General features: G+C 34.1%; 1 protein-coding gene across 1 annotated transcript in view; it reads left to right on the forward strand.

Annotated features, from left to right (window-relative positions):
• Nucleotides 1–24,830, forward strand: part of CEP72 (centrosomal protein 72) — an 80,695-nt gene that overhangs the window by 47,424 nt on the left and 8,441 nt on the right. The window contains exons 9-10 of the mRNA XM_074200922.1: nt 9,979–10,172; nt 12,088–12,214. Of these exons, the coding sequence (XP_074057023.1) occupies nt 9,979–10,172; nt 12,088–12,214 (321 nt within the window). The remainder of the gene's footprint in view (nt 1–9,978; nt 10,173–12,087; nt 12,215–24,830) is intronic.

Genomic DNA, 24,830 nt, shown 5'->3' on the forward strand with positions numbered 1-24,830 from the left:
TTTTGTTTGATAGAATCTTATAGTCTTGTAGATTTATTGGTTTCTATTTATTCAATTCTAATTTTCAAGGTTTTATTTTCTTCATTTAGCTTCTGGGTTTTCCAGTTGGTTATTTTTATTTTTAATAGAGTTGATTTCTTTGGTCAATTTTTCATAATTTTCCTGCATGACTTTCATTTCTTTTTCCCATTTTTCTTCTTCCTCTATTCTTTGTTATTTAAATTCTTTTTTAAGCTCTTCAATGGGTTTTTGTATTTGAGTCCAATTTATAGACTGTTTTGATACTTCCATGTGAGTGATTTTTCACTGCTTTCTTCATCTTTGTTGTTTTAGCGTTTTTTGGCTAGGGCTGGGGTCTGATCCCTGGCTTCTTGTTGGCCAAGATGTTGCCTGTGCAGTCCAGACCTTGCCTTTGTAGAGTTGTTTTTTATTTTTTTTTACTCCTTTATGTTCAGGTTCTGAATTAATAGTGGTTGTTTGTTCCCGACCCAATCCTGTCTTTTACCCTGGTGTTTTTAGGGTTCAGACTTTGTTTGGGGCTGGAGTCCTCCCTGCTGACTTGCTGTCTAGTTGCCAGGACCTCTGCTGTTGTTAAGCAGTTGGGACCTGGATTGCACTTGGCCAAAAGTTCTCTTCTGGCTTTCTCGCTCTCTGGCTTCCTGGACTTTACTTCCCCTTTTCCCCTGAAGAGACAGACCTTCCCTGAACATCCTTCAAGATATCTGCTGTTGAAAACTTCTTTGAATCTTCTCTTTTTCTTTGTAGGATCGGTAGTGTGAATGTCAGAGTAGCGGTTCCATTTAGCTTTGCTAGGGAGTAGGTTATTTTGACACTACCATCTTGGCTTCTGGAACTGTTTTTTCTTAAAAGGAACTGCATTCTGATGGAGAATTTAAGCATACATACACAAAACAATTATGTTATATGCCTGTGTAAAACCTATATAATAAATAGAAATGAAATACATACAACTTGAGTTAGTCAGCAAACATTTAATTAGGTACTATATATACATCAGACATTGTGCCAAGTGTTAGGGGATACAAAGGGCAAAAGATAGTTCCTCCTCCCAAGGAGCCCACACTTAATGGGGGAGAGAGGAAGACCCTGGTACCAAAGAGTGGGTTTGGGAACCTTGGAAGGGGGGTGGGTAGGAAGAGAGAGAGAGAGAGAGCAAGAGTAGGGGGAGAGAAAGGAGGAGGATGGGGGGGAGAGGGAGAGAGAGAGAGAGAGAGAGAGAGAGAGAGAGAGAGAGAGAGAGAGAGAGTACCTTACAAACATACCAGAAAACTTAAATAACACCAGAAGGAACAATGATAAAACCAGAGAGAAATAGCTTCATTCAGTATATAGCACTAAGCACTTCAAGAGTCCTTCACATGTTTCTGAGCAGAGACAAATGAAGATAAAACAGAAGGCAAATTGTACAAGCAGTACAGACCTAGAGCAGAAGAAGAACCAGACCAGTGATCAACAAAGAAGATATTAGGCCAGTGCCAAGGCAGTGCTTAAGCTGCTTTACCTAGGTCACAGGAAGAGATTGGCTCAGAGCCACAAAAGCTAGGGGAGGGGAAACTTCTGACCCTCAGGCCATATAAGGCAACCTCAGGCAGGCAAAATTTAATAGATCTAGTTGCTTTTTTTTAAGGGATGAATTAATTAAATGTTTGACCAGATACAGTAGGCTAATTTTTTAAGTTCATAATTTTGTATGACCTGAGAATGATATTACAAATATCCAAATTGGCAGAAAAAAGGTACATCATCCCTGATCCAAGTGCAGTGCCCAAGTAGCCCATTCACAGAATTGCAGGCCTATGTTTAGGTGACCCAGGCCAGAACCATATATAGCAGTAGAAAAGTCTAAGTCAGTACATGGGGAAAAAACAACAGAACACTGTACAATCAACATCTGTTTATGGTCTGTCAGATTCATAGTAACAGAAGGAGCCAATGCTAAGTTCAAGACTGTCCAGAGAATACAGAAAATGCCAAAACCTAAATTGAGTGAGTATAGCATACATGTATTTCTGCAAAAGGGTGGGGTTTAATCTTAGCTACCACTTGCAGGACCAAACAGGGCCTACTCTCATTATCCATTAATTATGGAAGGAACTAGAGTGTGACCCAGGTATAATCCCAATCCAAAAACTGAAAAGTAAACAAAAGAAAATGGTGAATGTAATGAAGAATTATTATGGACTGAGAGAAGCCCAAGAGAAAAAACTCAGAAAAAGAGAGTAGCTCCACAACAAATCTAAATAAAACTTTAAAGAACATACAAGTCTTGGCCAAAAGGACTGTGAAAGCACTTGGAAAAATTTATTGAAATTCAAAATGTAAAGTTAAAGAAAAGGACAATGAAAAAAGACTGAAAAGGAAAAAAAGTAAAAATAGGAATAACATTTTATCTAGTGTTTTAAGGTTTAAAAAGTACTTTACAAATATTATCTCATTTCCAGTCCTTGAAAGTAGGTGCTATTATTATCATCCTCATTTTAACAGATGAGAAAATTGAGACAGATAAAAAATTAAATGATTTAACCAGCATCACATAGCTAATGTTTGAGGCCAGATTTGAAATGAGTTCTACCTCCCAGTCTAGCATGCATTTCATTGTATCATCTGCCTGCTTCTAAAAGTTTAGAAGATGGCAAAATGCTAAAATAGTATCTTAAAATTATTATGAATTAAATTGAAGGCATTGTCTTTATTCTGCTTCAAGAAATAAAATTAAAAGGTGGAGGAAAATAGAAGAAAATATAATATAATATCAAAGGCAATTGAACCATAAACATATGTAAATTTTTAACTTTTCTATCTATTACTAACAAAATCCAGTAAGAAATTTTGGTAAAAATAACCAGACAATGCCAGGGAATTTACCTGTTTGGACAAACCCAGGAAATATATGGATACAACTGTGAAACATTTTTCATTAGATCTAAACAATTGGAAAAGTATTAATTGCTCATAAGACTGAGTCAATTTATTAAAAATGCCAGTTCTACCCAAATTATTCCATTTATTCAGGGCCATATCAATCAAACTGTCAAAAATTATTTTTAGAGCTAGAAAAAATATATAAGAAATCATCTGGGAGAACAAAAGGTCAAAGATATCAAGGAATCAATGAAAAAAAAATGTGAAGGAAGGTCGTCTAGCCATGCCAGATCTCAAACTATATTATAAAGTGGTACTTATGAAAACAGTTTGGTTCTTGCTAAGAAATAGATGGGTAGGTTAATACTGTAGATTAGCTACAAGTTACTTTATAATAAATGACCTTAATATTCTAGTATATGATAAACCCAAAGATCCAAGTTTTTGTAACAGAAACTCATTATTTGACAAAACCTGCTGGGAAAACTGGAAAACAGTATGTCAGAAGCTAGATATAAACCAACATCACATACCATATATTAAGATAAAGTCAAAATGGGTACATGATACCCATAAAGATGATACCATAAACCAATTAAGAGTGCATGGAATAGTTTATCTCTCATATCTATGGATAAAAGAAGAATTGATGGCCTAACGAGATAGCAGTACAAAATGTAAAAGAAGTAATTTTGATGATATAAAATTTAAGTTTTTGCACAAACAAAGCCAATATAACCAAAGTTATAAGGAAAGTAGAAAATGGAGGAGGAGGGGCATTGTAACAAGTTATCTCTGAAAAAAGCCTGATTTCTGAAATATATAGACATATTTTAAAAATATATCTTTCATTCCTTAATAAGTGGTCAAAAAATATGACAAAGAAATCAAAACTACAGTCATTTGAAAAAGTGCTCTAAATCACTATTGATTAGAGAAATGCAAATTAAAATAACTCTGAGGTACTATCTTATACCTATCTGATTAACTAATATGACAAAAAACCCCAACATGATGGATGGTCAGGAAGTATGAGAAAACTGGGACACTAATGCAATGTTGCTGGAGTTATGAACTGATCCAACCATTCTGGAGATCAATTTAGAATGCTCTAAAGGGCTATAAAACTACATACTCTTTGACCCAACAATACTGCTCCTAGGTCTATATCCCAAAGACATCCACAAAAAACAAAAAGGAAAAAGGACCTACCTATACAAAAAATATTTATACCAATTCTTTTGTGGTGACTAATAATAGGAAATCAAAAGATGCCCAGCAGTTGAGGAATGGCTAAATATACTGTGGTATATGATTGTGATGGAATATTCTTGTGCTATAAGAAATGATAAAATAGAATATTCTCAGGAAAACTTGGAAAGAGTGATATGAATCAATGCAAAGTGAAGTGAACAGAACCAGGAGAACCATGTACATAGTAATAGCAATGTTGTTGATGAAGAATTGTGAATGACTAGCTAATCTCAGCAAAAGACAATCCCAAAGCACTAATGATGAAGTGTACTATATACCACCAGGAGGGGGTGGGGTGGGGAACTAATATTGTTTGAATAAAGATTGAAGCTTGCCATTTTTTCCTTTCATTTTCTTTTATTCAAGTCTTCTTATACAAAATTATTAATATTTTATATATTTTACAATATTGAACATGTATAATCTGTATCTGCTTCTCAGAGTGGGGAGGGGAGGTTGGGATAGAATTTGGACTCAGAGCTTCAAAATATATATGTATGTGTATATTTGTGTATATATTTTGTGTGTATGTTGTGTATGTGTGTGTATATATATATATATATATATATATTAGTATTTATATATGAATATATAAAAAAAATTGAACCATAAAACAGATCAAGGAGAGATCTGATAAGAATCATCAGACTCCCAAAAATCACATGCAAAAGAAGCTTGAATACTCTGTTTCTTTTTTTTTTTATTTAAGGCAGTGAGGTTAAGTGACTTGCCCCAGGTCACACAGCTAGGTAATTATTAAGTGTCTGAGGCTGGATTTGAACTCATTAGTTAACTCCTGAAAGAAAATTCTAAATGACAGTTACCAAGAATGTCATTGACAAAATCCAAATTTACAGGTCAAATTAAAAATACTACCATCAACTAGAGGCAGAGGGTAGGGCATAATTAAAGTATAAAGAAGTTAAAGTTAGGCTTGCAAGAAAGAGACTTGGTAGCTCTCACTCTAAAGGATAAGAGAGCTTGTAACACCTTTCCACAGGGTAAAAGCAAAAGGCTTACAACCAAGAATAATCTCTTTGACAAATCTGAATATGATTTTATAGGAGAAAAACATACTTTCATGAAATAATTTCCCCAAATTCCTGATGAAAAGGCCAAAGTAGAAACTTTAAATTTTGAACCCAGGGTTCATGAGAAACATAGAAAGATAAATATGCTTATTAATTTGAAAGGGACTCTACAATGATAAATAATTTATATTAAGAATGGGGAACAAAGCAAATGTCTGATGTCTTCAAGTTACATAGTATAAAGTTAAAGAAGACAGGCAAAGTTTCTGAGAGTGGTTTGATTTGGTTTTGACAGAATGAAAAAGAAATGGGGAAGAATAGGAAGGAACTTATCTCATAACATGACTACATGAATGGAAGAAGGGGTCAAGAGAGCTAGCATCTCATTAACCTCACTTTCATCTGAACAGGAAAAGAAGGTTGAAAAAATACACATATAGAGGTTGGTACACAAATACATTAAAATCAACAAGGAAATAAGGAGGGACAAAGAAGAGATTCAAATGGATAATGAGATCCATGGGAGAGTAGTCAGACGCCAATGTTGAAAGTTAGGCCATTTAAAGAATATTTAAAAGAAAGTTTAAAAAAATGGATTGGGAGAGAGAGACGAGGATGACAATGAAATGCAAACATTTATTCAAATATAGACCACTAATGTTAAGCACATTTAAACCATCTCTTTGTAAAGGGAGAAGAGGGAGGCAAAGAGTAAAGAAAAGTGAACAGATTATAAGAAAATACCCAGTAATCATAACCATTAAAATTAATGAGATAACACTTAAAATAAGATAGACTGAGACATAAAATTCTGAGTATAATGAATTTCTTAGTAAAACATGAATTCACCAGTGAATAGGATCTCAGTTCCTCAGCAAAGCTAAGATCCTGAATGAGCCCTTTTTTATATTTTTGGGGAGAATAGAACAAAAAAGAGGACATCATAGGTGAAACAAGTTGTAATTGGTTAAAAGACCTTAATATCATGAATGATGAAATCAATATAATTGATTACATAGATGAGGTGTGAGAGACAATATGATTGATTGGAAATTGAGAATGAGGGGCTAGTAACAACCTTGTTCTTCCCTCCTGTGACTTAAGAAATGTTCATTATTTGAAACTACCTGCAAGATTAGAGATAGTAGATTGGATAACAAACCATACATTCTTGATAGATTGGTATATTACAGACTTCCTGTGATTCATCACCATTCTTAAGAATAACAGATTTCCTTGGAAAAAAGACTAAAGCAAGAAATCTAGGAGAGCTGGATTTATAAACTAAAATTAGCTGAATTTCTGGACTAAGTTCAGAGACAAAGTATCAATAGTCAATAACAAGACAAAATTAATGTAAATAGAGTCGATTAAAAAAACAGACTTAGTCTGATTATTTCATGACCCATTAAATGGAAAATAGCAGTGTAGATTAGAAAGCAGAATCCAACAATATGTTATTTATAAGAAATACTTTTGAAATAGAAAGATTTGTGTAGGATCTGGAACAAAATCTATCGTGTTTAAGATAAACTCAAAGCAAGGTTAACAATTTTTCAAAAGAGCAGCAGTAACAAAAGACACAATGGTAGATGGATACTATAGTAAACTTAAATGCACCATAAATAACAAATTAATATGAATACTAAATATTTATGCATCAAATATTCCTTTTGGACCAAGAAAATCTTAGAAGAACAAGAACCAAAAAAAAGTTAATGAGTTGAATAGAACTTTAGAAAAGTTGAAGATGATAAACCTGCGGTGATTATTGAATATGAACAGAAATGACAGAAGTTGACCATATAGAAAGAGTAATATGAAATGAGAGAAACCCAAATAATAAACCTAGAAGAGAGTAACATTGTAACTAGTCCAAAGGCTTACAAATTGCTTGTTTCCATAATTTGTATTATTTATCTTTCAAGTATTCATAGACTGTTAATAACAGTAAAAACTAACTGATTATATTGATGCTGAAAAAGCTTTTTACAAAAAAATACTTTTTTTCTATTAAAACAAAGCTAGAAATGTTCATAGTCTGTGAACCAAAGACTCCCTTTACTGAGTTTATATCCCCAAGGAAGCCATTAATAAGATTAGACTCCTTGTATTTACCAAAATATTGATAGCAAAACTTTTTGTGATAACAAAGAATTAAAGCAATTGAGGGAATTGCTAAACAAATTGAGCTACATGAAAGTAATAGAATATTACTGTACTGCAAAGAATGATGTATAGGATGCATACAGAGAAGTCTAGAAAGATCTGTGTGAGACCTGATAATAACTGGTAATCAAGAAAACAACTATACAGTGACTAGAGTAATTAAATGAAAACAGTCACACATCAAAAAAAAAGTGAATGTAACAAGAGAGATTTAAAAGAAGACTACCCTATGTGAAGACACCCCAATCCACACTTTTGTGGTGGGAGGTGCACAAATGTTACATATTTGACATGTTTTTAGACTTTTTAAATATCAGTTAGTTGTACTAATTTTTTTCCTCTTTAAAAAATTGTGTTTATTATATAAGATGATTCTGTGGGAAGAGGAGGGGAAGGATACTCAAAATGACTTTGATGATGGAAGAAACAGAAGATATCAATAAAAAGTTAGTATAGAAATAATATGTAGTATCAAAACCCAGAGTTCCATATAATGGAGAAAGATTAGAGGTCTGTACAATAATATCCAAGTAAAACAAGGATGCCTAATGTAAGCATTATTATTAAATAGTTCTAGAAATTCCATCTGCATCAATAATACCAGAAAAATGTCAGAGGTAAGTAAAATTCATTATTGAACCCAGATTATATTAAATTTCATGGATATCTTAATGAACTGAAGTTTATTTTTAATTTTAATTTATATTTATATTTTAAAATATTTAAATTTTTCCCCCCATGCAAAGATGCAAAAACAAGTTTGGGCACAGTGGATAGAGCCAGCCCTGGAGTCAGGAGTACCTGACTTCAAATCTGGCTTCAGACACTTAATAATTACCTAGCTGTGTGACTTTGGGCAAGTCACTTAACCCCATTGCCTTGCAAAAAAAAAAAAACCCAAGCTTGATCATTTACTTCCAAAACCTTGAGTTCCAAATTCTTTCCCTTTTTCCCACATCACTCCCCTATTGAGAAAGCAAGTAACTTGGTGTAGGTTAAAAATGTGTGGCCATGAAAAACATTACTATAATAGTCATGCTGTAAAAGTTAACATAACCTCCCACCCCCACCCTCCCCACACACAAAGAGAAACCTCAAGAAAAGTGAAGTGGGGGGGAGGGAAGTATGCTTCAGTTTGTATTGAGATACCATCAGTTCTGTCTTTGGGATGAATGGCAATCTTATAAGTCCAACAGAGAAATTGCTTCAATATTTTTTCCCACAGCTGGTATTGCTAGCTGTATCTCCCTCCATACTATCCCCACCCCAGCCCCTTTTCTATTCTCTCGCTCCTTTTACCTTGTCCCTCCTTAAAAGTGTGTTGTTATCTGACTACCCTCTCCCATGATCCTCCCACTCTTCTATCACCAGTACCCCCTTCTCCTCCCCAGTTCCTTTTCTCCCATTCCTTTCCTCTCCTATTTTCCTCTAGGGTAAGATGGATTCAAACTGAATTTTATTAAGAAGAGGAATAAGAGGGTGAGACTTGTATTAGGAAGATAAATGGAAAATGAACTAGAGGCCACTATGCAAAAGACATTGTACTGATTATATCAATTACCAGACTTTCCTGAGCCCCCCTCATTGAAGCTTTTCCTTACTGAATTGATATTAGTTAATAGCACAAAGGAAAAGTGAAGTGAATAAGAACTTTTTACTGCCCAGCTTATGGCATCATCACCAATATAGTTTAAGAATATGTAATTTAAACTAGCTCAGCAGTTATACAGTGAGCCAGGTCCATGGTCAAATAGGAAGAAAAGAGCATACTGGAAATTATACAATTCTTTCAATCATCCCAAACTTCTTCCTAACTTGAAACCTCCTAATTTTAAATACTAGTGATGTAGGGATAGTTAGGTGCAGTGGAAAGAGCACTGGCCCTGGAGTCAGGAGGAGCTGAGGCCCTGCTTCAGGCCTTTTACTAGCTGTTTGACCCTTTACAATTCACTTAACCTCAGTTGCTTCCAAAAATTAAAAAAAAATAGGACACCTAGGTGGCGCAGTGGATAGAACACAGGCCCTAGAGTCAGGAGTACCTGAGTTCAAATCCAGACTCAGACACAATAATTACCTAGCTGTGTGACCTTGGGCAAGCCACTTAACCCCATTGCCTTGCAAAAACTAAGTAATAATAATAATGATAATAGTGATGCAATATAGTTGTCAATCATGAAAGAATACGGTCTTAAAAGAATGAAGATTTTTATTATTCTGAGTAATAGAGATCCATGGTAATTATAAGTAGGCTGAAATATATTGCCAACCATTAAAAATACATATAGCTAGAATTAAGAGGTGAGCTCATCATGAAATGTGAAGGATAACAGATGGATATCCAGAATACTGAATTGGTACCCATAATTTTTTTAAATTCCCTAAATATGTTTTGAATAGATCTTTGGAAAATTTGAAGGTAATAAATAAGAATAGCACAGGATGAATAGATGTGAATAGATTGCGTTCTGCATTCATAGAGTAATCATATCAATGTTAAAACCCTGTTAGATACTATGTAAATTTTAGAATTCTGTATGCTATATTTCATTTATAATAGAATTGTAAAGAAAGCACTTTGAAATGTTTAAAATACATTAGTGATATCCTTAAATAATATTAAAACTTGCTTTATTAATCTCAGGTCAGGCAAGACACATTTTGTCTTCTGTGCAAACATCTGTATCCAGACAGGAAAATTCATCCATCATGAGTGAAAAAATTAATCACTTGATTTTAGAAAATGAAGCCTTAAAAAATCTTGCTGAACAGGAACAACAGTACAATATAAAGATTAGTGGACTGATGTTGGAATTAAACAACACAGTTAAGGAGATGGTGAGCATGCATATTAATTCATAGATGTTTGGGGTGGGGGATAGGATATAGAAATAGAAGAATGATATCACAGGAAATAATAATTCTATTATACTCTTTCCAACTCTGACTACATTAGAGTACAAACAGCCTTTAACTTATGAAAGGGTTATATTTGAAAGGTTTGTTTAAGTTGGTTTGTATAACTTGGAACATACTTCTCCAAAGATATAATATAAATTATAATGAGTTTCTTCAGTCAGTACACAAAAGCTTATTTAGGTCATATTCTACCTGAAGTATATTTATATAATGTACTATTTCAACCAAAACTTAACTACTATTTGAACCATTGTTTCTGTGGGAAAATATATTCTATCTTCAAAAGGATTCTAGATATTGATTTCCTTTCTCTCAGTAGCTTCCTGGCCTACATATGGAAAGAAGGAACTCCTTTGTGGTAGAGAAATATAGTAGGCACTAATAATAAAGTATGTTTTTCTTGGAGCCTTTGGATGGTAGGAGCTTTGACTTTATCTTCTGAGTGTGTGTTTTGATCTTCCTTGTCACCATAGTAACTTTCTGTGGTCAAGGGGTTTTTTTTTCTGTTATTTGCTCATCTTTCCCACTGATTACTTGACTTTTAACTCTTTGTTAAAATAGGACTCTAATTACAGAGTGGGGGGCACCCTGCTCAAGTTTTCAGAGCTACTTTTAGGGACATGTAAGTTTTCAGTTCTTCCAAAGTGGTATGACCTAAGGAGACTCCTGATCTGACTCTGATCTATGAGTGATCACAAGCCCCGGATCTGCGAGGAGGTCCCTGTTCCACCATGATCCTGAACTCCTTCTTGCCCTAGGACTGCCACCCAGGACTATGACCCTGATCTGAATATGGGCAAAACAGCAGAGTGCTAGCAAAAAGACCCCTGCAATCTCCTGGCTAATTGTTCAATCCCTAAGAGTTCTGGTAGCAGTGGTTACTGTGATTCAGTGGCTCCCAAGATATTTTCCTAGTATTCTGGGGGCAGGTCTTTGTTAGCACAGCCTTCACTGGACTATGTTCCTTTCTCACCCAGGTGCAAGAGACCTTTCCTTTTGACCTCAAATTGTCTTTGGTATCTATTCAGCTGAGAGGTTCAGAAACCACCACTGAAGGCATGCTCCTGGTTTACTGAGGCCAAGCCTGCACGGACGTAGGCTTGTATCTCTCCCAATACAATAGACTTTTCTGCCAACCTTCTAAGTTGTCTTGGACTGTAAAATTGTTTCACTCCATCTTTTTGTGGGTTCTGCCACTTTAGAATTTGTTTAGAGTCATTATTTTAAAGGTATTTGAAGGGGTTTGGAGAGATCTCTGGTTAGTCCCCACCTTTTCTCTGCCATCTGGGCTCCACATTTGAAGCCCTCTATTCTGACCTTTCTTTGACATTATGTTTGGGTGTATAGTAATCTCAGACCTACTTTCTGTTAAAATCATTTCTCTTTGTTAATGATCTCTATCCTGGGCAGCATTTTTTCTACCTTCTCAGTTCAACTCCTGCTCCACCTCTCACATTCAGCAATAGCAGATATAGTAGATAGTAACCTTCTTCTTGATGTTTTTATCATTTTATTGAATGAAGACGTGAGTTAACATGTCTATCAAATCTGTATCATGTTTAAAAATTCTTTATGCTCATGAATTTTTGACATTCAAATATTTATTATATTTGAATACATGTCTTATGTCTTACTAAGTAAAAAGTTTCTTGAAGGCCATGACTATTATTTAATTTTGAATAATGCCTCATATGTAGAATAATATGAATATCTGTATTATCAAAAATACTGAAAAGACATTGGTTCAGAAAAAGTAATATTTAAATTGTTGCTAATGCCCAAAGGCAATTTAGTTAATTTTGTTTTTCTTATCTCTTTGTTTTTTTGTCATTAGGATACTTTGAAACAAAAATTAGGCAAGTCTTTGGAAGAAAACAACAGTTTGAAATCACGTTTGTTAAATATGGAACAAGATGCCAAACAGGGAGATTCTTCAGCTATACTAACTATGAAGATTACTGGTAAGTTTAAAGTTCTTTCAGTTATATTTCTTAACTAGAAGAAGCCATTCTAGTATTAACATATTTATTTTTATTGGTTTAATTACTTAGTCTTTAATAAAGTGGTATTTTAGTATTTAATCACAGGTAAGATTAAATATTAAAAATAATAAAACTATATATTATACTAACATACATACATCTAAGAAGAATCATACCTTAAAATTATACAACGAGAGAAGTAAGAAACAGCACATAGACATGCTCTGCCAGATATCATTTTTAATTTGTCTGTAAGTATATATACACTATTAGTCATTCACACCAGGACATTTAGCTCTTGAAGGAAAGATGTAAGTGTTCTAAATGAACATGAGTGTTCAAAAATAGGCAAAAAATAAGAAAGGAGAGATCAAAGTGGGGAAGTGAGAGTTGATTTTTTTCTTTTTTTAAGAATTATATTTTTCCCAATTACATGTAAAACTTTTAACCTGTGTTTTACAATTTTAAGTTCCAAATTTTCTCCCATCTTCTACCCCTCTTTTCTCACTGATAAAGCAATTTGATAAAGTTCATACATGTGTAGTAAAAAAAAGCATAGACAAAAAAACCCACAGTATGCTTCTTTTTGCATTAATAGTCCATCAATTATTTCTCAGGGAGTGGATATATTTCATCATGTACCCTTCAAAGTTGTCTTGGATCTTTGTATTGTGTGAGGTGTGTGTGTATATATATATATATATATATATATTTATATAACTACTTTCTGCCAAACTGTTTTCCATGTTTCTCAGAAGTGTTTGTCAAACAGCAAGTTTCAGTTTTTGTCCCAAAAGTCTGAATCTTTGAATTTTTTTTTAAAAGAGATTACTGTGATCATTTTCAATTGTGTGTGTGTGTGTGTGTGTGTGTGTGTGTGTGTGTGTGTGTGTGTGTACGTGCTCGCACCTTTGATCCACCACTCTGTTCCTCTGTTCTTGGTTCAGATTGTTTTGATGATTATCATTTTGTAATAGTTTGAAATCTGGTGAAGTAGACCACCTTCATTCACATTTCCCCCCCTTAATTCCCTTGACAGTCTTCACCTTTTATTCTTCCAAATGATCTTTTTTTTCCAAAGCATTTTGCCTAAGTTTGATGAAAAGTTATTTTCTGAATATTCAGTGTCTACCATCTCTAGCTCCTGTATATCAAATCAGAATTTAGTTAAAATGTTTAATTGTTATTTTGAAATTTTATTTATTAGTTCAGTATTATCCATACTATACTTATATACTGAAAATAGTAAAAATAAAACAGGATCAAAATGAATGTCTTTCAGTTCTTCAATGATCTCATGATTCATCTTTTGAAAAGTTAAAATAAAGAAGGACTAAATCAATTGGATTTCATATTCATAAATTTATCTTAATTTCTCTTTGAGGGGGCAGCTAGTTAGTGTAGTGGATAGAGCACTGGCCCTGGAGTCAGGAATTCAAATTTGAATTCAAATCTGGTCTCAGACACTTAATAATTACCTAGTTATGTGGCCTTGGGCAAGCCACTTAACCCCATTACCTTGCAAAAAACCTAAAAAGAAAATTTCTCTTTCAACCTATTTTATTTGGGGGCCATTACTTTCCTGAAATAATCAGTTTCATAAATTTACAACTACTAACATTTATTTTTATTTGTCCCAAAATGGAATTTTTCACAAGATTCACTGATTCCCTTTTAAGTTCTTATATTCCCATATTAAAGTAAGTTTATGTTCATCTAACTGTATCAGTTTTAGAGAAATTGATCATATATCTCTTATTTTTTAGAAAGAAGTGCCTCAATTTTTATTTTATTCCTTCTCCCACCCTTTGCTTATTTTAATCATCCTTTTCCAAAGTGTCTTCATATCCATGTTGTTTTTCTTGATCTGTGAATGCCAGAACTATATGCACTCTTCCAGGTCCAACATTTTGGACAAGACTGAAATGTTTTCTCTTTTGTTTCTAAACTCTTTTTGATAGTATTCAGCATTTGTAAATGTTTTGGTCATTGTAGTACTTTATTTTATCTTCAGAACAGCTTATAATGATTTCTGTATCCATTTTCTGGGTCTTAAATGTCAATTTAAGACCATACTTATTATAAATATGGTTTGGATTTATTTTTCTAAATATAATTATGGTTGCATTGAAACTCATCTGCCAATTCTTCTTTATATTCAACAGCACTTCTGAGGTTTTTATTTTTATTTTTTGTTTTTTTGTTTTTTTCTTTCAGCAAGGCAAATGGGGTTAAGTGGCTTGCCCAAGGCCACACAGCTAGGTAATTATTAAGTGCCTGAGGTCAGATTTGAACTCAGGTACTCCTGACTCCAGGGCTAGTGCTCTATTCACTGTGCCACCTAGCTGCCCCATTTCTGAGGTTTTTAATCAATAAATCACTTACTTTAACTTTCTTACTATTATATTTTAACTCTACATCCCATCTTCCCAATCTTTTATAAAAATATTAAACAATACCAGTCCCAGCACTGATATCTGGGAGACCAATTCATTTCTAAAAATTTCTTCCTCCATAGAAGTGCTCATTTACTCCCAATTCTTGTTTCCTTGTTTTAAGATAAGTTAATACTACACAAATTCTTGCTTTGATGCCTCATTGGGTTACAGAGTTGATCCTGGATTCTTGAAGCCTGTCCCACTAGACTATAAGCCATGACAGTCATTCTGGAAAGACTTTCAGTATGGATTCTGTCAATTTTTTTAGTTACAAATTAGAAAATGATTATATATGAATTTTATTTTTAATATATATTAAGTTTGGTGTGGTAGAATCAATATTGCTCTATTCATGTTCTTTATTTTTGTTTCATAATCACTTCTTATTTCCTTATCTCTTCTCTCAGATAAAAAGTCTTTCCTTCCAACAAATAACATAATCAAACATAACAAATATTTGTTTTTTGGATTGTAGCCAGAAATGTAGTCTCATTCTGCACCTAGACTTCTATCCCCACTCTTGGAAGAGAGTATCCTTCATTGACAGTTTTCTAGAATGGTAATCAGTCATTGATCTGAGTTGTTAAAGACTTTCAGAGTTGTTTCTGTTTACAATGTTGTGGTCATTGTGTAAATAGTTTTTTTCCTAGTTCTGATTACTTCTTAATCAGTTCAGGTTTCCTTAAATCCATCCCTTTTTGATATTCTTTATAGCAAACTATATTCTTTTTAAAAAATTCCTCTTAAGTGGATTTTTATTTTATTAAATATTTTCAATTACATGTAAAAATATTTTCCCATTTATTTTTTAAAATTTTGAGTTCCAAATTCTATTCCTCCCTCCCACTCCTCCTCTACCCCTCGAAAAGGTAAAAGACACACAACAAAACAAGAAATGTAAAGAAAATAAAATAAGTAAACTCTTGAGCCTCCACTCAGAGTTTGTATTTTCTCCGGAGGTGGGTAGCATTTTTTGTCATAGATTCTTTGGAATTGTTTGGGATCATTGTCTTGATCAGCATAAGTAAGGCTTTCACTGTTAAGCATCTTTGCTGTTATTGTGTTATTCTCCTGGTTCTTCTCCCTTTACTTTGCATCAATTCATGTAAGTCTTTCCAAGTTTTTCTGAAAGTATACTGTTTTTCTTTTCTTATAAACAGTCATATTTTATCACAATCGTCTAATACAACTTTTTCCAGCCATTTCCCAATTGATGGGCATCATTTTATTCCCAAACTTTCTGTTGGTTTTTAACATAATCAGATAATCTGTTTTGTCAAAAGATTTGATTCCTCTATTGTTAAAATCTTATAGCTTTTATTATTTGTTATTACTGTAGTCTTTTATGTTCATATTTTTCCTAAAATTTATTCAATTCTGCATTCCTAGGCTAAAACCAGCCAGGTTGTATTATATACTTTTTAATATATTGCAGTAACCTTTTTGTTAAGTATTTTATTCAATAGTTTTATAATGATATTGTTTAGAGATACTGATCTGTATCTTTGTTTCTTAAAGTCTCCCCCTGATTTTGGTATTTAGAATATCTGTCTCTAAAGGAATTTGGTAACTCTTTTCACTGTTGAAAACAATTTTTCTTTTAATGTTAAAAAGAATTTGCATGTGAGTCCATGTCCTTTTTTTTTCTTGTGGATTAATGTATGGCTTGTTCATTTTATTTCTCGAAGATTAAGTTATTTAAATACTCTATTGTTCCAATCATTTGAACACTTCATATATTTTTAAAAATTAATCTGTATCACTAAAATAATTCCTAGTGGTATACATTTGGGCAGCGCATTTTCTAGCAATTTTATTTGTCTCTTCTTAGTTTGTTAAAAGTTCATTGTTTCTTTTCATTTTGGCAATATGATTTTTCTTTTTTTTATAAAATGTCAAATTAGCAAGTGGTTTATCTTTATTTACTTCCCCCCCAAAACTCAACAATCAGCCAAAACACTTTTTTTTATTATTCCAGTAGCTTTTAGGCATATTTCAGCTTTTAAGTTCTCATTTGATTTTCAGAATTTGTTTTTATGCATAATTGATTTGTTCCTTTTTTCAGGGTTTCTTGTTTCTTTTTTGTGTTTGATTTTGTGTGTGTGTGTGTGTGTGTGTGTGTGTGTGTGTGTGTGTGTCTTAGTTATATGCCCAGTTCATTAATCTGTTCGTCTTTTGTTAACTAAATTCCCCATGAATATGAGTAGCTTGGTGGTGCAGTGGATAGAGCACCAGCCCTAGAGTTAGGAGGATCTGAGTTCAAATGAGACCACAGGTACATAATACTTACTAGCTGTATGGCAAGTCACTTAATTCCATTGCTTGTAAAAACCAAAATAAATAAAATAGAAGCAAAGACTAGGAATCATGATCATTATTTCAGTTCTAGTTCTGACTTTGTCTAAAGTAACAAGCAATTCACTCCACATCTCCAGGCTATGGTTTCCTTATTTATGAAATGTGGGTTATCCTAGGTTTCTAAGATCCCTTCAGTTTCAATTGTATCTAATCAAAATATACACATCTAAATAATTCCCCAATACACTCTCAAAACTATAGAATAGTTTACAATGGAAGCTTTTCTGGTCAGAAGGGTTCCATGATCATTTATTCTGCCTGGAGTTTCTAACTCAACTTCTTCTGAGCCATGAATCCATAAAGACTTACCTTTGGAGCTTTATAAAACACTTTAGTAAGTAGATTTGTTTAATAAATGGTAATACTGTTCTTTCCCCTTACTAGTATTGGTACAAAAAGATTATTTTCTTTCAACTGTTACCACTTCAACTACTTATACACTGAAATACTCATTAAGGAAGAAACTTTTTGTTTCTACCTTAATCCTATGAATATGTCCTCTATCAGGATCAAAATTTGTTTCCATTGTCATGGCAACTAGTGGCTGTTGCCATTTCTACCTTCTTTTCTATATTTATTGGGAAGGATATGTTTCACAACTTCTCCGTTTCACATCTGCCAAGTTCAACTTAATCCCAGCTGTGTTGGGTCATTTGCTGCCTGATGCTTCTACTTTTTTTTTCCACTTGCATGTCTAGTTTAATTGTTGTAAGAATTATTTATTTAAAATACAATGGGGACTTGTTTTCTATAATCAGGGAAGCACTAACTCACAAAATGGCCTTGTTGCTAATAGAACTCTTTAATTTTTAAAACCTATTTCGTATATTTTTATACAAGGCATAATTTGACAAATTTTTAAAGTTACAGCAGCATATTTTTTCCATGCTTCTTTGTTTATGATTAGTAGATTATTAAATGTTAATTCTACTTTCAGAAAACATATTGCATTTCCTTTAATGGGTTTTATCTGCAGTATTCAGAGATAAGAATAGGGTTAGGGAAAAGGGACTCTATTGTAATTCCTTTAGTATAAGGAACTTTTAGGTGAAGAAACTCCCTTGTATTCTTGAGAGTTTCCTGAAGCACTTGGGGCAAGTTGCTCAAAATCTCATAGCGATTATGTACTAAAGCAGGATTTAATGATTTTTAATTTCCCAAGGTCTGCCTTTGAACTTCTCTTATAAATGAAAATCTACCTTTCCTCTCTAATCTGACTGTACTTCTTACAATGCACACTCTGCATTCCGGCCAGACTGAATTTAGCATTCCATCTTCCACCTCTATGTGTTCACACAGGCCATCTCTTCTTCATGTGCAACTATTTGCTCATCATTTCTATCTCTTAGAACTCAAATGCTTCTTTGGGGAATTCTTTGGTTCCCATCATCACCACCAATCTAGTGTTCTCACCTTTTTTTTTTAGGTTACTTTATATTATCTGGGCAAAAGTTGAATCTTTCTCTCCTCTCCCCTACTCTTTTTATTTGAATATAGGTTTTGTTTTTTTTTGAGGACAAGAACTGTTTTGATCTTGTTTCTCTTTCCCTAGCAACAAATGTTTTGCACATAGAAGGCACATAACCAATGGTGAATTGAAATAACTATTGAATAAGGCAAGTCAAATGGAGTAAAGTTAAACTTTGGTGGTTGATTTTGAAGCAAAGCAAAACTCATAGTTTCATTTGTTTTTATTTTGATCTTTTACTTTAGAAGAATATTACTAGTTGGAATTTCTAGGAGAGTATTGCTGGAAGAAAGGGGAATCTAGGTAACCTTTGGGAGAAGAGTCTCACTAGAAGGGGTAGATTCAGAAATTATTTGACTGAAAGATGCTGAATGTATAAATGATGATGAGAGTGGAAACAGTGACTTGGAAATGGTGAGTACAAATGATTTTTTAAAATATGTTAGCAAAAGGGAAGAGTTATATAAAACAATAGTTCGAAGGGATGGTGGAGCAAATGAATATTTTTTTATTTATTCAGAACTAATCCTTTTTTTTATTTATACATTACTAAAATATTCTTGTTTAAGAGTAAACATAATACCCCCTCTCCCACAAAAATATAAAACCTCATGAGAAATAAAGTAAAATAAAGAGAAAAGAATGTGTTTCACTCTGAGTTCTGCTACCATCAGCTTTGTCTCAGGTGGATCACATTCTTTATCATAAGTCCATCACAGAAGTTACTTGCATATTTTTTCAACAGTTGCTATTGCTGATTGTAATTCCCTCCATCCATTCCTCCCCACTACCATCTATAATATTTTCTTTCTCCTTTCACTCTGTCCCTCTTCTAAAATGTGCTGTAGGGTAGCTGAGTGGTGCAGCAGAGCACTGGCCCTGGAGCCAAGAGACCCAGCAACCACCCAGCCCTGTGGTTCCGGACAGGCCACCCAATCCCAGCACCCTGCAAAAAGTAAAAAAGAAAATATGTCATATCTGACTATTCTCTCCTCTGATCTACCCTCTCTTCTTTCACCCACATCTCCCCCTCCCCTTGTTCTCCCTTCTCTCCTTTTTTCTCTAGATGTCTATATCCTATTGAGTGTATATGCTATTTCCTCTCTGAGCCATTTCTGATGAGAGTGAAGGTTCCCTCATTCCCCCTCGTTCCATACCATTACAAAAGCTACATGAAATATCTTTTATACAAAATATCTTAGCCTATTCCACCTCTCCTTTCTCTTACTCCCATTACATTTCCCTTTTAGCCATTTACTCCATTTTTACTATATATTATATCTTCAAATTCAGCTCTCTCCTGTGCTTCATTTATAAAGCTCCTTCTACCTGCTCTATTAAATGAGAAGTTTCATATGAGTATTCGCAATATCATTTTTCTGTGCAGGAAAACATGCAGCTCATCATCATTAAGTCCCTCATAATTTAACCTCCTCTTCCGTTCTCTATGCTTCACCTGAGTCCTGTACTTGCAGGTCAAACTTTCTGTTCAGCTTTGGCCATTTCAACAGGAACAATTGAAATTTCCCCATTTCATTGAAAGTCCATCTTTTCCCCTGGAAGAGGATGGTCAGTTTCTCGGTTGCATTCCAAGCTCTTTTGACTATCAGAATATTATATTCCAAGCCCTATGAACCCTTAATGTAGTTGCTGCTAAGTCCTGTGTGGTCCTGACTGCAGCTCCACAATATTTGAATTGTGTCCTTCTGACTGCTTGTAATATTTTCTCTTTAACTTGGGTGTTCTGGAACTTGGCTATAACATTCCTGGGTTTTTTTTGGGGGGGGGGCGATCTCTTTCTGGAGGAGATCAGTGTTTTATCTCAATTTCTATTTTACTCTCTGCTTCTAGGATAGCAGGAAAATTTTCCTGTAGGAATTCTTTAAAAATGAGGTCAAGACTCTCTTCCTGATCATGACTTTCAGATGTTCCAATAATTTTTAAATATCTTTCCTGAATCTGTTTTCCAGATCAGTTGTTTTTTCAATGAAATGTTTTGCATTTTCTTCTAATTTTTCATTCTTTTGGTGTTGAAGTATTGTGTCTTGATTTCTCATAAAGTCATCAGCTTCCTTTAGCTCCATTCTACATCTGAAGGATTTGTTTTCTTCAGAGAGCTTTCTTTTCTCCTTTTCCATCTGACCAATTCTGCTTTTTAAAGCATTCTCCTCAATAACTTTTTGAATTGTTTTATCCATTTGATCTACACTGGTTTTTAACATGTTATTTTCTTCAGCATTTTTTTTGCATCTCCTTGACTAAGCTGCTGACTTCATTTTCATGTTTTTCCTGCATCTCTCATTTCTTTTCCCATTTTTTTCTTCTATCTCCCTTACTTGATTTTCAAAATATTTTTTGAGCTCTGTCATAGCCTGAGCCCAATGTCTATATTTCTCGGAGTCTTTAGATGCAGAAGCTTGGACTTCCTTATCTTCCATGGGATCATAGGCAAAGTATTTGTCAATGGTCCGGTTCCTTTTTTTTTTTCTGTTTACTTATTTCCCCAGCCTGTGCCTGGTTTTGGGGTGCTTCCTGAGCTTTTCAGTTTTATTGGGACACCCACAAGGACCTCAGTGTGTGGGGCTCTGACTGTTCTCCTGGTCTGTGAATGACCATAAGCACATGCCTCTGCCATGGGGATGAAGGAGGAAGTCTCTGTTCTCTGGGGGGCCTAGACTGAGATCAGGATCTGAATGTGGTCAGAGCCTCAGAGAACTGTTCCAGGGACAGAGGACAGACCTCATAAATCTCCTTCTACTCCCTTACCTTCAGTGTGCTGAGCTCTCAGGGTGCAGCTGCCTGGAGGCTCCTGCTGGCCCGCTCCACAGACATGCTTCTGTTCCTTGGATCTGGGCTGCTACAGGCTGCGCTAAGGGCCTGGGCTTTGTGCTCACTCTGGCAGAGTCTCCCTGCTGATCTACCAAGTTTGTGCTTGGTGCTCCCTGGGTGCAGGTCAGGAAATTGTTTCTGCTGCTGGGAGCCAGGGCTCCCAGGTACCATGGGGCTATTCTAGGGAGGCTGAAGTTCCTTCACTCTGGCAGGGCTGCCCCTCTGACCCCATGGAACAGAGTTTTTCCACTATTTTCCAGGTTACTTTGGGCTGGAGAATTGCCTCACTGGATTTTTCTGTGGATTCTGTCTCTAAAAAATTTAGTTAGTCATAATTTTGAGATTTTTGAAATATTTTGGAGGGAGCACCTGGGAGAGGCTCTTCTCCTGATGCCATCTTGGCTCCCCAAATGAAGATTTCTTAACAAGAATAAGGTACTTATGAATACATTTGTAGGCCTCTTGGATCCAACAGATAGGAGAAGAAAAGTAGAAAAAAATGATATTTGTCATTATATCATTGTTTATACATTATTTAGTACAATTTGTAGGTTGAACTCCAGAAAAAGAATAGGATTGGGAGAATATGATTGGATTAACATTGACTTGAACAGGAAGGACCACCTTTCAGAGACTATAGCAGAAAAGTTAGAGATGGGTGAAAATACTGAGAAATTTCAAAGTGTGGATTAGGGAATGAAGGGTACTCAATATGGATAGTCTCAACTGAAAACAACAAAGGAGGAATCAAGGTTATTTACTCAGAGCAAGGGGTTGGCTATGGGAGGAGGGGTTTGAAGGAATGTGAAACATAATCAGGGAAAAATAAAAGAAATGTCTGCCACATAGAAATATATGTCAAAAATCAGTTAGGTAACTTGATATTGTAGTGGAGCAGAGTAAGTTTAGGGAATAGGAAGAGGAAATGAGATGGTGTCAGAATACATTCACTGGAATAATCAGGGGCAGAAGATTCAAGGATGGAGGAGGATAAAGTATCAATTTTATTAACTTAAATAGAATATAAACAAAGTTAAGGACTGTTTGGAGGAAGAAGACTTTATCTTTGTATCACCGTCTTAGTTCTATGCTTGGACCATTATAGATGCTTATGAATTGAATAACAATATGATTATAAAGCAAGGAGAGTGAAACCAGAGCAGTGGTGATAGATTGGGAAAATATGGAGAGACTGAAATACTGGCAGTATAGAGCTGTTGGTAATGTATATATCTCATGAATTCTCAAGATTAAAAAATATTTTAACTTTATATCTTATTTTTAAAGCTTACTATAGGTGATATGCTTGGGTTTTTAGAAATATTTGTTTTTATTTTATGGAATAAAAGAAGCATTTCTCTAGCATAGTATAATTTAAAAAGATGATTGCACATGAAACTGCAAATCTATCCTTTTAAATATAAAGTTATTATGTAAATTTTTTCTTTTTTACTCTTCTCTCTGTTCTCTTCTGCTCTAGAGATGGGCTACCATTAGAAATAAATATGTATGTATATTTGTGTGCATATGTGTGTAAAATCACTGTATACATATTTCTATTTATCCTTCCTTTTTCTGGATGTTGATAGCATCTTCCTTTATATTTAATTTGGATATTTGTAATAGCTGAAATGACTTATTTGCTCAAAGTTGTTCTTAAAGGAGCAATTCTGTTACTGCAATATTCTCTCCTTTTTTTTTAAGTTTTTGCAAGGCAATGGGGTTAAGTGACTTGCCCAAGGCCACACAGCTAGGAAATTATTAAGTGTCTGAGTCCAAATTTGAACTCAGATACTCCTGACTCTAGGGCCAGTGCTCTATCCACTGCTCCACCTAGCTGCCCCCCGCAATATTCTCTTGGTTCTACTTATTTTGCTCTTCATTATTTCTTGTAGGTCTTTCTAAGCTTTTCACTTTTTTCCCCTTATTTATTTTCTAGTTACATGCAAAGATAATTTTCAACATTTATGCTTTTGCAAGTTTGTGAATTTCAAATTTTTCCATTACCCTTCCTTCCCATCTCTATTCCCATGGCAGCAAACAATTTGATATAGGCTGTACATGTAAAATTGTGTTTTACACATTTCTCTATTACTCAAGCTCTTAAAGAAAAACTAGAACTAAGGGAAGGAAATAACTTGAGAAGGAAAGAAAAATAATAAAAGAAGTTTTTGAAAAGTGAGCATAGTAAGTTTTGCTTTGCATTCAAAATCCATAGTTTGGCCTCTGGATGTGTCATTTTCCATAACCTGTCTCTCAGGATTGTCCTCAATCACTGAACCTCATGGTTGATCATCTTACAGTGTTGCTGTTAGTGGGTACAGTGTTTTCCTGGTTCAGCCCACTTCACTCAGCATCAGTTCATACAAGTCTTTCCAGGCTTTTCTGAAGTCAGAGTGCTCATGATTTCTTTTGTTTTTGTTTTTGTTTTTTGTTTTTTGTTTTTTTTAGATTTTTGCAAGGCAAATGGGGTTAAGTAGCTTGCCCAAGGCCACTACGCCACCTAGCCACTCTGTGCTCATGATTTCTTACAAAACATAACATTCATATACCATAACTTGTTTAACCATTCTCCACTTGATGGGCATCCCCAGAATTTCCAATACTTTGCCATTACAAAAAGAGCTGATATAAATATTTTTGGACATGTGAGTCCTTTCCCCTTTTTAATGATCTTTTTTGGAGTATAGACTTAATAATGGTATTGCTGGATCAAAGGGTATAGTTCTAAATTGCTCTTCAGAATGGCTAATCCATGTCTTTATAAGGTCATTAAGCTCATCATTTCTTATCATTTACCACAACTTGCTCAGTCTTTTCCCAATTGACAGGCATCTGTACAATTTTTAGTTCTATGCTATCACAAAGAGAGCTGCAATAAATATTTTAGAAGATAAAGATTCTTTCCTTTTTTTCTCTAATCATATTTGCAAATAGATCAAATAGTGGTATTTTTGGGTCAAAAGGTACAGGCAATTTAATAATTCTTTGGGCATAATTTCAGTTTGCTCTTTAAAATGGTTAATCAGTTTACAATTCCACCAACAATGAATTAGTGTCCCAATTTTTGCAGATCTGCTACAATACTTTTCCCTTTAATTGTTTAAGCCAGTCTGATTAGTGTAAGATGATGTATCAAGGTTGTTTTAATTTGCATTTTTCTAATCAATAGTGATTTAGAGCGTTTTTACACAAGTTACTTGTTTTGATTTCTTCAGTCAAAAAACTGCCTATTCATCCTTTGACGTTTTTGAATAATTCATGTTTTTATGGCTTTGACAAAGTTCTTTATATATTTGGGATATGAGACTTTTTATCTCTATAAAATGATTTCCCAATTTTTTGCTTGCTTTCTTGAGTTTGGCTACATTAGTTTTATTTTTGTAGACCCTTTTAATTTTAATGTAATTGAAATTATCCATTTTATACCTCACTCTGCTTTCTATCTCTTGTTTATTCATAAATTGTTTGTCTATCCATAAGTCTAAGTAATATGGTTCAT

Source organism: Macrotis lagotis, chromosome X, assembly GCF_037893015.1.
Source record: "Macrotis lagotis isolate mMagLag1 chromosome X, bilby.v1.9.chrom.fasta, whole genome shotgun sequence".
Lineage (NCBI taxonomy): Eukaryota > Metazoa > Chordata > Mammalia > Peramelemorphia > Peramelidae > Macrotis > Macrotis lagotis.